This window comes from Coenobita brevimanus, chromosome 16 (genome assembly GCF_032717465.1).
Source record: "Coenobita brevimanus isolate Jiangsu-jjx chromosome 16, ASM3271746v2, whole genome shotgun sequence".
Lineage (NCBI taxonomy): Eukaryota > Metazoa > Arthropoda > Malacostraca > Decapoda > Coenobitidae > Coenobita > Coenobita brevimanus.
Genome location: NC_136969.1, coordinates 25,446,649 through 25,461,806, shown reverse-complemented (window position 1 = coordinate 25,461,806; position 15,158 = coordinate 25,446,649). Strand labels below are relative to the sequence as shown.

At 40.8% G+C, this 15,158-nt stretch overlaps 1 protein-coding gene across 1 annotated transcript in view; it reads right to left on the bottom strand.

Moving 5' to 3' along the window:
• Window positions 1-4,151: 4,151 nt before the first annotated feature.
• The window catches only part of LOC145391004 (lachesin-like), a 65,003-nt gene continuing 53,996 nt past the window's right edge, over window positions 4,152-15,158 (bottom strand). The window contains exons 5-7 of the mRNA XM_080265736.1: window positions 12,017-12,177; window positions 10,879-11,002; window positions 4,152-4,285 (exon numbers count right to left, since the gene is read on the bottom strand). Coding sequence (XP_080121862.1) covers window positions 4,152-4,285; window positions 10,879-11,002; window positions 12,017-12,177 — 419 coding nt within the window. The remainder of the gene's footprint in view (window positions 4,286-10,878; window positions 11,003-12,016; window positions 12,178-15,158) is intronic.

Here is a 15,158-nt window from a genome sequence, read left to right as displayed (position 1 = left end):
GCAAAACCGTCAGTGCAGATTTTCATTTCATTTCGCAGAGAGCGGGATGCAGTGGGAGTGAACTGTATCATTTTAAAGGCTCGTGAAGTGCACATCAATATTCAGTTATTAGTTTAATGATTCCTTTGACTATGGGGATTTTGTTATTGATAATGTTGTAGAATTTTGGTCTGCTTAAGGGAAAAGTCGTGCGCGCGTGTGTGTGTGTGTGTGTGTGTGAAAATATTTTTGTGTGTCTGCATACATGTCTGGAGTTTGTGTCGCTCGTGTATGCATGTGTCCGCTTAAGCCAGAAAGCCCGTGAGTGGGCTTTTGTGCTCAACTAAATATATACAGAGCATAATTCTAGTGCTGTGTTTGCCTGACTCTACGTCAGTAATGATATACATTTATGATTATCCCCTTTGTTTTTGCCCTTGTTTATGTAATTATGTACGCTTGTGTGGGAAGTATGAGAGAGAGAGAGAGAGAGAGAGAGAGAGAGAGAGAGAGAGAGAGAGAGAGAAAGTTAGCGTGTCACGAGATGGAATTATGTGGGTAAAAAGTAAAGTAATAGTTACTTATAATTAGTGATCAGTGAATGTAATGGGTGGATGTAATGAGTAACTTTTTCTTCGTAACTCAGGATAAACCTTTATTAGTGAATGGATTATTGAACGATAAATCTTTCTCCTGCAGTTAGAAAAATTCCTCCCACGGTAAATTAAATAGCCTGTAATAAATGAAAAGGAAAACTACGTCACTGGTCTGTCAGATTAAAGCTGTTTTCTATTTTTTACCTTCATAGGTCGTCTAGAAGTTGCTGAGGAGAAAAAGTTAGACGAGATAGGAATGACTGTAGAGGTATGAAAATGGAACACATATGTACTTCTCTCTAAGGAATGTTACACTATACACGATGTAATAAATGTACTGTAATGTAACATTTTCATTCTGATCCACTTTTTCTTATTTCTGTTTTTTCCAGAGAGGAAATAATCGTAGTCATATTGATGTTTGTCATTGTTTTTATTTTCATCCTTCTTTTTTTTTTGTTTGTACCAGTGTATTTAATTTTATTAGAGGTCTGGTAATCACAGTTTAAATTACATTTTTTTCTGTTCACATGGTATATAATATCGCTTTATTTTATCCATTTGGAAAGGACATATTTTCTTCGTGTCACTTTTTCCTGTCATAATTTGTCTTTTCATTAATTGCACTCTTCATTATACATTTTCTTGATATAGCATTTCATGATTAATATTTTTCAATAATTTACCAGGTTGCGTAATAGTCATTTCTAAATTCTGTACCTTTCAATAACTTATCGTTATCATCACCTTCATCATCACCACCATCATTTTTGTTCTGTCATTGCCATATATCTGGCTTTCATTATTTCGCAGTTTTCCGTAATGTAATACCTTTCTAGATTACACAGTCTTCCACTGTACTCCAAATCATTGATCACTCTTGCCAGACACCACTTGTTAAACATCACATGCTTGTATATTGTCCATTGCAAGCTGCTTGACTTAAGTTTTTGACTGAGTGAGACTAGTTTTCAGAACATAACTTCGTAGTATATCGTCACTAAATATATATTAAGTATGGAAATTAAGGTAAAGAATTTTATGATACGGGATATCTGATAAGAAATTTCAGATATATCGGCCCTCAGTGTTCAGGAATTTTCGTTTTACACTATATGAGCATTGAAGCACATGAGCTACGTATAACATAAACAATACACCGTTTGCACAGATTACAAAATAATACAGTCTCTAGTATAGGTATAACAGCAGGTAATGGTCATGGGGAAGGAGGTATTTGACTTTTTCTTGGAACTGGAGACACCAATTTTATTAACAGTTTCATCATCGCTCCATTCCGCTATTGTTTATTTTTAGGGGAAGCTTGTAGAATATAGAATATATTCAGTGTTTTTCTTATGTACATATTCACATTTTCGTCCTGATGAAATATAAATAGATCTCACACCCAGCTAGTACACACACACACACACACACACACACACACACACACACACACACACACACACACACACCGCAGTTCGTCGAGATGCCAGTCTGTTTGTCACTATGGAAATAACTTCATCATGACCGTATTGTATATACATTTTAAAGGAATAGTTCTTTATATATATATATATTACACAGACACAATATATGTACTGTACAATTATTTCCCGTACTTTTCACACACTATAAAACGTATCATCATGAATTACTTATCTTCCACATTGAGGTAATTCCATTTAAAAGCATACATTATGGGGACAGAAATTCATATTCCACTGTCAGCATATTAAAAGAAAAATATTCTCCATCTCACTCTAGTTTCCAGGTTGTACACAGTAAATATTTAATCCTTTATATTGACGTATATTTAGAACCAGTGAATATACAGGTCTCGCGAAGGTAAAAAGTCACTGGTATTCATTCCCTCAGGTTTTTTACAAACGTTTGTCTGGCAGCCCTGAGAGAGAGAGAGAGAGAGAGAAAGAGAGAGAGAGAGAGAGAGAGAGAGAGGGGGGGGGGAAGAATGAGGTATAGAGCTTGTGGAAGGATTGGAGGGAGGGAGAGAGAGTGAGGCAGAGAGAAAGTGGGAGGGAGCGAGTGAAAAAAGAAGGTGCGAGGAGAGTTGATGAGGTAAAAATGCGGTTAGGAAGAAAAATGTGGCAAGAATACAAAGCTGATAAACTCGAAAGAGGCAAGGCGTCAGCTGGGGAGTGGAACGTGAATGAACACGAAGACGTTATGAGAAGCAGGTTGTCAAGGGAGGGAAGGTTAGTTAAGGTGCAAGACATGGCAGAAAATAATGATGAAGAATGTACTGTTGTTGTTAAGGACGAAAATGATAGCTACAGTTGTTAAGGACCAAAAATGTAGTTATTGTTGTTGTTAAGGACGAAAGTTTAGCACTGTTTTTGTTAGGTAATTTCGTTTTCATCCTGTATGGTGGATCACAAAAACAGTTCGATATGGTATGTTGTGTCCTTGCTGTTAAGTACCTTTATATGCCGAGTTTGTGGTGTTCTTTTTTACATATTGCGTACTCTAAGACACAGCCATGCTTCCCAATCCTGTCTGAAGATTATTTATTTGCGTAACATAAACGAAAAGTATCTCGACTAATGTATGTCTTGGATAATTTGATTTTTTTGTAATGAACTCGCCAGAAATTGAGAGGATAGTTTTATCTCAGTCAATGAATGTACCAACTATAGCGTTTTCTAGTTTGTGTTTGAATGAAAGCTGGTGTTCGGAGGTGTGAGGTCATACACTGAGAAAAGAGATATATTGAGAGAAAAGAAACTTTCGTATGTTAGAGGCAAAACTTTGAAAAGAAATGCAAAAAAAAAAAAAAAAAAAAAATAGAGGGGGAGACGTTGAAGATTAAGAAAGTGAGGAAAAGGAAGGCATCAAGTGAGGGGGTAATGCATCAAGGATGAGGGGAGACTGGCAGGGAAATGAAGATGTAATGAAATATGATAAGAGGGAGGAGTGAGAGCAGAAGAGAGAAAAAAATGAAATAGAGGGAAAGAAAGGAAGGGGGATATGTAATGACAGACGAGGGGTGTGCAAAGGGAGGGGAAACCTGGGGTAAGGCATAACTGAAGTAAAAGACTGGATGAAGCGGAAGGGAGGGATGTAATATGAGAGGGAAGAAGGGAAAGAAAAACATTGAATGAAAAGTGAGCGAGGGCGCGATGTAACGGTACGAGAGAGAAGGTGAAGGGAAAAGGGAGGGAGAAGGTGCCACTACAAATAAAGGTGAAGTAGTGTATTAGGGGAGCAGAGATGCCAATGTTGTAGCGACTAAGCCAGTAGAGGGCCAGAGGTTAATACTAAGGAAATGGGTTGCCAGAGGTAGTGTTTATGCCGGAGCCATGACGCAATGATCGCCACCACCATCACAACTGGAAGGACCACAACCGATACTGATATGGCAAAGAGGGCTAGGAGTGCTTCAGTTTAGACATGAGTGACGGCCAGGAGGGAGACAGAAGAGAGTCAGAGGTGCCATAATTTATAGAGATGGCCAGAGACAACGTTTCCGAGGCAGAGAGAAGGCCAGGGACGTTCTTATTTCAGCAGAGAGGATACGAAACTACGTTTTTCGAGCAGAGAGGGCCCCTTGTGCCACTATTTCAACAGGAGGGGCTCCATGACACACAGGAGGAGCCCCACTACCACCACACTGAAGTAGGGTTGTCTGCAGGAAAGGCCCCCACCGTCGGCCTGCTTCCTCCCGTGTTGCATGGCTGCTGGGCGTTGACCTGTGAAGGAAGAACACATGGGATTATGGTTAGTTTATATTTTACGGAACTAGATCATCCCCAAAACGTGATTACTAAGTCGTGGTTGCATGAAATTCAGTGATGATTAGATAGGAGCTAAGAATGAGTCTTCTTGTTGCTGCAGACATTTTTTTTTTCGTAACGGAACTAGGTCACTCCCACAGCTAGAATGATAAATCGTAGTTGTGTGATAATTAATATCTTAGTTAAGAGGAAGGAAGACGTCTTCTTGGTTACCAGTCAAATCGGTTTTCTAGTCTGAATACACCTGGCCATTAACTGAGCTAAGAAGGGCTAGGGATATTCGACATGTTAGGAAAAAGGTGCTATACTGGTACTGGCAGGAAGGATGGCAGTGGTTCTACATACCGGTTCAGCAAACCTAATGTTATCGTCCTTTCTTCGACTCAGGGCATAGAACATAACAGTCCATTCTCTGAGCCTCAGTAGTTCGCCTACGGGCCACACATCTTCACTTGTCACCCTCTTGCTGCACATGTTCATCATCAGTGCAGAATGTAAACGGAGACTGGCTCTTCAAGGACTGTTGTGAAGGTATTAGTGGGGACTTTTCTTGTTAGAGCTCTAAAACTGTAGGCCATTGCTGAGCCAAAAATGTAACTCGAAACGTGTGGAGAAAATTGTCTGTCTATAGTAAAAATAAGATTAAAAAAAAAAAAATGATTACCTTAAAGAGTTAATGTTTGCCTGTAATAAACATCTGCAGTCTCTGTTTTGTTCTTTGGCTTTAATTCGCCTAATTATGTTGCTCATGACGTCACACTTCGCTTAAACATATTTCACTGATCCCTTGTCATCCGTGGACGTAGTTATTGTTATTCTTGTTACCTCTCATGAAAGGGCTAATTAAAACGATATGTAACCCCTCCATCTCGTGCTTCTCCCCCACCCACTACCAAGACGAGTGAAATGAGCATCGGTAGTAAATATAATAAAATAGACGTGAGCGTGTTAATGTTTACATCCAATAAACATCGGCGGTCTCTTTATATCCCGGTCTGATTACTGTCCAGCCTTAATTCGCATGTTTATGTTGCTCCTGACGTCAAACCATTCGCATAAACGTATTTCACGTCATTCATAATCAGTGGTTTCGTAACACGCAGGAACTAGCTCTTTTAGTCACAGATGAGACGATAATATTAACATAATTTTTATACTCTCGCCTTTAATGTATTATGTTGTATTAAAACTGGATATTCGGTCATTTACCTTTGCATGAGGATGATAATCAGTGATGATGATAATGATGATGACAGCTATGATGATGATGATGATGATGATGATGATGATGATGATGATATTTATGGGCTGATGTGTGTGTGTGGTTGAGGGCAATCACCGGCCCTAGAGTTTAACGGGGATTGTTTCTGGAGGGACTGTACTAATGGTGATAGTTTTAATGGCTCTACTTTCTAATGGACTTTGTTACTAAATAAAGCCGTTAAGTATAGGGAGGTACTCAAGAAAGACAACATCCTTCAGTGTCTATGCAAGGTGTCCCACGAGCCTTTTTTTTTTTTTTTTTAAATAGAATCTCAGGATATTATTCTAGGGTTAATTTTAACTGGAAAATTCTATATCAACATGGGTCCAGTTCTCAGCCGCAAAGGAGCTATAGTTATTGGCTGTCTTATGGATGAAATATGAGGGAAACCATTCTCTTCCATAAGGCTATCAGTAAGGGTGCCTCGGTAACGGTGGAGAATTAGGCACAGGTTAATAATAGCAGTTTTAACTCAGATTTAGTCCTTGAATAACCTAAAGTTTATAATGAGTCTCGTGTGAAATCCAGTATATTTGTTTATATATGTATCGGACTCTGAGCACATGATACAGGCTAAAAACATCCGTTCCCTGAGGCCTAGCAGTGTTGAAGCGAAAGGGATAGTACGATTTTTACTACACACATTAAGTATATACAGGATAATCAGATGTACCAGACAGTAGCTATGTTTTTGTTGCTGATGTGGACTCAGGCTCATATGAACGTGAACTCAGTGGACTGCAGGCTGAAGTTGTCCTGCACTTCATCCTCCTCCTTTTGTGGGATAGGCAGGGAATTGAGGGACGTCTGTATAACCAGGTAGTGAAGCCGCCGTGTTATATCGGTGCCATCACATGAAGGCGTCCCTGTCCAGCACAGTCGGTATGTACGGACAGTGGACAGAGTGTCTTTGTTGAGTAGACCATCCAAGTGGGAGTGTTACCAGACTGTATAACAAGCGAACTCCCTGAAACTGTGTGTGTGTGTGTGTGTGTGTGCGTGTGTGTGTGCGTGCGTGCGTGCGTGCGTGCGTGCGTGCGCGCGCGCGCAAGGCAAAGAGGGAGTGAGAATGGGGAGAGAGAGGTAGAAGACTGGGGCTAGAAGGAAAAAGGAGAAAGGGGCAAGATAGGAGAAATAAATATATGAGACAGGAAGCAAAGCATGAGGAATAGAGGAAAGGAAAAGTAAATGGAAAAAATAAAGGTGAAGATGAGAGACGTCGACAGAAGGAGAGGGAAAATAGGGGGTAGAAAAAGAAAGAGAAAAGGGGGTGGTAAAGGAGACAGATGGACAGCGAAGATAGAGGGTAGGAAAAAAAAAGAGAGAGATAAAGGCAAGATGGTCAGAAGGGAGAGAAGAGGAGAGGGGAAAGTTGGCAGCAGAAGAAAGAACAAACCTGATTGGCCAAGTGTACACAGTGTAAGTGACCTGATGGGCAAGTATAATGTGGAGGATTCACTGTAGTAATGGGACGAATTCTTGCTTCCTTTTGTTCTCGAAACACCTTTTCCTGAGCGATTTATTTTTCCTATTACATTTTAATACTATGTCTACATTAGGAATATCTGAATAGCCTGTGAAAGGATATAAATCCCTTAAATACGGGGACGTATTTTATTTTTATTTTTGCTTTCTATGGATGAATTTGTTCAGCTTTAGATAGACCTCTCTTAGTGGCTTTACCTAATCTCCATGGTTCGAAAAATTTCTGCAAAGTTGTTTGAAAATAGCAGAAAAAAAAGTCATCAGATTGAATGGGTAATAATTGAATGTGCAAAATAAATCGCTAGGGAAAAAACACTACGAAGTCTCCCACGTGAACGAGAGTACGAGTTAATATGGGAATATGTGAATCAAAACTCATATAATGGCGTCTCTCCGGTGAGGGCAGTGTTGCAATGATGTTAAAGGGGATGGAATGGCTCTTTATTATCACTGTCTCTTTCCAGTTCAGTTTTTATGTGAGAGTAAGGCCATGATGATGATAATGATAATGACGTTCATAGTGGTGGTGGAGGTGGTGGTGGTGGTGGTGGTGTGGAGGTGGAGGTGGTGGTGGTGGTAATAATAGTGGATTCCGTGTCTTATTAATTGCTTCCACCTCCTTGACTTTAATTTGGCAGCGCAATAGGATAATAATGACAGGTCCTGACTCTCATTACCACTACGATTTTCATGTGATTGTAATTAACCTCATTATTTGCCTATTCTTATGTAGTGGAGATATGGCAATGGTGATAGTAATGATAATGAAGTTGGTGAAAATGATAGTGACGATGATGAAAGTGACGATGAAGATGAAAGTTTACGATGACGATGGTGATGGTGGCAACAGTAGCGATAACAAAAATGACGGTAATAACGACGACAAAGGAAGTGATGATGATGATGATGATGATAATGATGATGATGATGATGATGATGGTTCCTGACAAATGCCATGACCTTTGCCGTTTCGTTCCACCTGAAATTTAATCTCAATATTTGTCTAACGGCAGATAATTCGCTTGGTTCATGCTAGGAGTCCGTTTGCATGGACTAGAGAGCTTGACCTTTCATCACAGAGAGGAAAAAAATGGAGCTACAGTGAAGGGGACGAGAGAGAGAGAGAGAGAGAGAGAGAGAGAAAAGAGGATAGCAAGAGTAAGAAAATCGATGGGAAAAGAGGAAGAAGAATGCAGAGGAGAGAAGTGAGAGAGAGAAAGATGGAAAGGAAGAGGAAGAAAACAGAAGAGAGGAAAAGATGAAGGAAAATAAAAGAGAGAACACTGAAAAAAACAGAGAGAGAGAAATGTGAGGAATGTAAGAATAGCTAAAAAGGTGGAGGAGGAAGAAGAGAGGGAGAGGAAAGGAGAGGAAGAAACAAATCAATAAGGAAATGGAAAATATGGAAGGACGAGCAATAAAAAGTATGGTAAAAACACGTGAGAAGAGAAAAAGAAGTCAGTGAGAAGAGAAAAAGAGAGAGAAAAAGAGAAAGAGAGAAAAAGTGTAAAAATTCATATCATTAAGCGAACAGAGGTTTGAAGCTGCAGGATCCGACAACACAGAGGAAGGGATTTAGATAAGACCTGAGAATAAAGAAAAGGGGGTGGGGGCGAGGAAGGGGGATGAAGAAAGAATTAATAAATGGAGAAAGGGAGGGACCACATCAAGAAAATTGGATGATAGGTAAAGAGGGAGAGGGTGTGGAAAAAATGGCTTTCACCCTTTGAATCTAGATAAGAGCTCAGCACAAAGAGAAAGTGGCGGAGAGAGAAAAGGGGGATAAAAGAGGGAAGGAATAAAGAGGAAAGGGAGGGAAGGACCATATGGAGAGAAGAGAGGAAATAAGGAAATAGATATAGAATATAGGAATAGAAAGAAATAATTTTTCAAAGGAGAGATACAGTTCTGGACTGAATTTTTTCGTGTCATAAATGAAACAGCATCAAATAATCACACAAAAATATCCCCTAAAGTCAGAAACATTAAGTCTTTCGCCTCTAGAGAACCTTTTAAGTTGAATAAAGTCGTTTTCTACCAGCCAGAAAACAAAAATACAAAGTCCATCCTTTCGCTGAAGTAGTTAGGCGTTCTGAGAAATTGTTCCAGCTCTTCGACTTCTCATACTTACAGAACTTTTATCCGTGACTGTACATTGATCCCGGCAGAGTGTTCAAATATTAGAAGAGATTAAGTAGCAGCTCCAAAGAACATGGCAAGCGCTAGGGAAGAGGAATGAGAAAAAGATTAAAAGGGCGCGTGAAAGTAGGAGAGATGGATTGGAAGTAAAAGCAGGAGAAAAATTTGTGGCGGAAGAATTATGGTGCGTGTGGAGTTAAGGTTTGTATTCTGAGTGGTTTTGGAGAACTCGTAACACTTGTTCTTTGGTGGTTTATTCTGCACATAACATCTTCAAAGCCTGTTATATTTATTGATGTACATAATGACGATAAAGGTGATCTAAATGACAGACGAAAGAATGTTAAAATGTATTACGTAAAAACAAATCGCTAAGGAAAGGGTGATACGAAGCCCCGTTAAATATATACGGAAATGGAGGGATGAGGAGAAGTATAATTATAAATTTGGATGGCAGAGCTGGAGATAGGGCAGCCTGACGACGTAGGGAAGGGTGACGTAAAGGTAGGCCTAGCTCGACTGTGGCTACTCGTTACGGGTTAAGGCGTCTGGTTATAGATAGATAGACGGAAAGACAGATAGGTAGGTAGGTAGGTAGGTAGATAGGTAGGCAGGTAAATAGATAGATAGATATTCACTTTGCTTTCGTTGTGAAGTGTGTGGTAACTGAAGGAACGAAGATAAATGTAACATGGAAAAAAAAAAAAAAAGGATTACAACAAAGCTTATCCTCAAGAATACTGGTGAATGTGAAATCCGGCCCTGACCCAGTTGAATATATAGGGAAAAATAGAGTGCAATGAAAAACCGCCGCTGAGCGTGAATATATTCGGTAGGATTTCGTTTTTTCATTTTTTTTTGGCACTGAATAAAGTCTGAGAGAGAGAGAGAGAGAGAGAGAGAGAGAGAGAGAGAGAGAGAGAGAGAGAGAGAGAGAGAGAGAGAGAGAGAGAGAGAGAATTATATTTAGCCAAGAATCATGTGCACGAAATAGTTATTTTTTTTTTTTTTACTCCGGTGATAATTTGATTTACCGAGAATCACGTACTAAACCCGTGTCATAATTTATGAGAGAGAGAGAGAGAGAGAGAGAGGCGCTAGTATTAATTCACTTACCTCTCCATACCCCTCTCATAAAAACTCATTCTCTTCATATTTACTGAATCCCCGTGAAGGCCTATTCCCCCATTGTGAACCCCTCCTCTAAGCTGAGAGGATTGGTCTATTGTTTGTGTTACCAATCCCCTCCGCTCTCTCACTCACTCTTGCTCTCTTTCACACTTGTTCTCTTTCTCACGCCGAATTCCATGCTCGCGCAATCGTTTTCAGCCTCACCATAACAGTGTCCACTTTCTCACTCACTCTCGTTCCCTTACACACTTGCTCCAACTCTTTACTCACATTGAATTTCGTGCTCTCTCTTTCGTTTTCAGTTTCGCTTTCACTCCGTCAGTTTCAGTCCTTCATTTATATTTTCCCACTTTTTCTCACACCGTTTCATACTCTCACTCTCGCTCTCCTTCACACTTGCTGTCACACTTCTTCACACCCAGTACGATACGCTGAATCATTTTCACTCTTTCTTACTGCTTCTCACACCCATATCTGTATTTTATTCTCTCTCTCTCTCTCTCTCTCTCTCTCTCTCTCATTTTCTCACTTGTAACGACGTGCACGGTGATGTTGGCAGGTGTGGCAAGGTGTGGCTCACAGGTGTAAGTGCCAGCGTGGGAAGGTCGCACTCTAGCCACCACCAGACTGCTGCTGTAATTGCCGTGGTTCACCTGTGGGGGAGAAAAAGAGATGGTGAGAGAGAGAGAGAGAGAGAGAGAGAGAGAGAGAGAGAGAGAGAGAGAGAATAACTGGCCAACACAGGTCATCTGCTTTGGGGAACTAATTACAATAATGATCTAACCTACTTCCATGAAAAAAGAAAAGAAATTAGAAAAAGTCTCCTCCGATCACCTCTCCCTCCGGCGTGATAGCGGGCAGGAAATAGAAAGAAAACTAGAAAGGAAAAACATTCAAGGAAATTAATACTAGAAAACAAAAGATAATTGCCATGATATTCTGAGCAAGCTTGGGTTTGGAGGCAGGAAGTGAGAAGATTAGGACAGAAAGATTTGAAATGCACTCAGTTGTATTATATGTGAGGAGCAAAGGTTACTCCCCTGTACAGCTGTGTCACATATATTTTTCTCTTGTTCTCTCTCAACAGTTTTTCTTAGCTTCGGAAAGATTGTTAATACATGAATGATAAATGTAGTCTTCATTTACGTCTTTAATATGAGTGGTCTTCTGTGAGCTGAATATGATTGTTTTTTTTTGGTAGTAGGAATAAAATATAGAATGACATCGTAGTAAAGAGGTTCAGAAATTGCTACATGACAGCATATAGATTCTGGGAAAATGATCATGGCTTATACGGGCAAAATGATAAATTCCAAAAAGAAAAGGGCTATTTATGATAATAGTGGTATTGGTGATGTATGGGAAAGGCCTGAGGGACACATGAACGGAGATTATTTATTTATGGTGTGAATGTGGACTAATTTGGAGAGCATGTCCCTCGGTAAGCGGGTTGAAAGTGGTAGAGAAAAAGTGCAGTGTATCAAAGTCTTGGAAAAAAAGTGCAGTGTATCGAAGTAATTAATGGAACAAATGGAGAATAGAATATTAAAATGTCGCAATTAAAAGTGAGTGGATATCACAGGTGCATGCTGATCATGTTGCGTGGCCTTTACTGCAATTACGGTACCGTTTCCCTCGTATTCCCCTTCCCCTCGCCCTGTTCTCACCTGCAGGGAGTTATGTCGTCCGTAGTTGACCATGGTTGCGTTGTGGTACCAGAAGATGTAAACAGGGGGCGAAGCTGCACCACGCACCTCGCAATCTAGGGCCAAGGTGGACCCCTCTTCAATATGCACCTCACTGGGACCCTTCACCACAGCTTCAGCCTCTGTTGGGAGAGAGAAAATGAGCGAATAAGAGAGTGCATAGCGAGAGTGATTGACAAGAGTGGATGCCGAGTATCGCTTTGGTGTGAGAGTGCTTTCATTTCTGTTGACTGTGAAAGAGAAAGAGTGAGAGTAAATTGATAGTGAAATGAATTGTAAGAGTGAATGATGATACTGAAGGACGAGTGTTAATGGCGAGAATGAATGATGAAAAATAGTAGTTGACTGACGGCTGAAGAGTATCGGCGAGTATTGAAACTGAATGCTGAATGAGTGATGAGAGTGAATGGTGTGCACAGAGAGTGAAATCTGATAGTGAATGGACAGGAAACTAAATTATGGGAGTGAATGTTGAAATTGAATGCTGAATGAGTGGTAAATGAATAATGAAAGTGGATAGTGAGTGGAATGTGAAATTAAACGGCAGGAGTGGATGTTGAAACTGAATACTGAGTGGAAAGAGTGAATGGTGAGAACTGAATATTAAGCTGGACGTTTAAGGCCGTGGGTGTATTCATGGAAGCTTAAGAGAAAATTGGAGCGATTTATTTTGCGTTATGTCTCCTCGGTATATCAGTTATATTTATTTTTTCTTCACCATCGCTTCCGCCTCGTGTGTGTGTGTGTGTGTGTGTGTGTGTGTGTGTGAGCGTAAGGACGGTTGGTAGGTAAGTAGGGAGAGCAGAGAGAGAGAGAGAGAGAGAGAGAGAGAGAGAGAATATCATTGACCTGAAGGGAACAGAGGAAGAGGAAGGTGTATAATGCGAAGATGAATCCTCATTTTTTTCCTGTAACATTTAGTTGTACATTTTTAAATCGAGACTACGTTATGCTGCGTGACCGTTTGCAAAATGCTGTTGACGTGCCTAGACATCGATCAGTGTTACTAATTTCCTCACACACGCACACAGCTCGTCCATTAAGCCACCTCCACCCCGAGCGTTTAAATGATAAAAAATATGTAGTCAATTCCGCAGATATCTTCACGGCAAGTTATAGGAGGCAGTCGCACTCTCTCTCTCTCTCTCTCTCTCTCTCTGGTTTCGTGGTACAGTATGATTAATGTCTCGATTTTAAAGTATATTGTTTGTGGGAATGAATTATATGTTGACATTGCGCTTACTGCAATTCTTTTATCTTCGTGAGGTGAAGGGGAAGAGGGGAACCAAGGATGAGAGGGAGGTCTGGAATGGAGAGATTTATGAGAAAATGTGTGTGTGTGTGTGTGTGTGTGTGTGTGTGTGTGTGTGTGTGTGTGTGTGTGTGTGTGTGTGTGTGTGTGTGTGTGTGTGTGTGTGTGTGTGTGTGTGTGTGTGTGTGTGTGTGTGTGTGTGTGTGTGTGTGTGTGTGTGTGTGTGTGTGTGTGTGTGTTCTAATGCTTTATTTGACCCCTGTATATTAAAAAAAAAATCAAAATTTCTAAAGTAAAAGGTCCCATGGTGGATACTTCTTGCTGTTGCCCGTCGTCATCATTATCACCACCATCATCATCCTCACACAACTGTCACCACCACCATCATCCTAATACAGCTGTCACCACCACCATCATCCTCACACAGCTGTCACCACCACCAACATCGTCACTCAACTATCACCACCACCGTCATCGTCACGCAGCCATCACCACCACGATCATCATCACTCAACTATCACCACCACCATCATCGTCACTCAGCCATCACCACCACCATCATCATCATCACTCAATTATCACCACCACCATCAACGTCACTCATCTGTCACCACCACCATCATCCTCACTCAACTATCATCACCATCATCATCCTCTCTCAGCTATCATCACCATCATCATCCTCTCAGCTCCTTAGATTCAATTCCCGCAAACATTTCTCACAGAAGTGGCGCAGTGCTGGCTACTTTTTACCGTCGCCGTCTGCAGTATCTTGTCGCATCACAATACACTGAGAGGATTTGCAGGGTCTGGCCACGCGAGGACCAGCGGGTGACATACTAAATTATTCACGCTAATACTACGGACTCATGTATACGGAATATCATGCGTATGGGATGTACTCCATGTATACTTTTTTTTATGATTACCAGATTTTGCACCTTAGACTGAAAGGGATGAAGAGGTCATTCTATATCTGAATAGAATTACATGGAAGTAGCGAGAAAAGCATGGGGGGGGGAGGTCCATACATAAAGGTCCCCTCTCACTCCAAACGGCTCAGTCAGCGTTATCAGTGTCTATCCTGTATTATTTATTCATATCCTAGTCCAACTGCAACACCCAAACCTACACCAGGAATTGAGCTGTTCCTGTAAAGTACAGGTTATCCTGTAAAAAGAAAGCTGTCGTACAGGAGCAAATCGATGACCGTCCCTGCCACTGACCCTACCAATAAAACACTCAAGCCTACACCAAGAAATTGAGCTGTTCCTGTAAAGTACCGGCCACCCTGTAAAAAGAAAGCAATCGTATCGGAGCAAATCTGTGTGTGTATCGATGACCGTCCCTGCCACTGACCCTACCAATGACCCCTATTCATTACCCTGCCGATGATCCCGTGAATTATTCGGTTCCTCTTGATGACCTTGTTAAGCACTTTAATCCAACGACCTGTCTTTCGCTATATTCATCCCATCTCCAGACGATTTTGTTTAACTGAATGATGTTTATGAGTGAAAGGGTATATGAAAGCTATATATTACCCTTACAGTTCGAAAAACCTACGATGAAAAAAAAATTGTCTGGGAATATCAAGATTATAATAGAAAGTACATAGGAGTAAATGAGTTGATCTCTGGTGATGACTCTGCCCATGACTCTGTGAATGCCTGCCAGTGCCTCCCCATCCCTCCCACGTCGATAACTCTCTCGATCAAAAACACCCCCACCCCCAGCCTCCCACGCTTACCTGCCATTCCAATTCACTTCCATTGTATAAACCACCTTGTCTTCCCGGAACCTTCCTACTCCGTCATTCCGCCACCATGCATGTTGACTAAATTAATACCT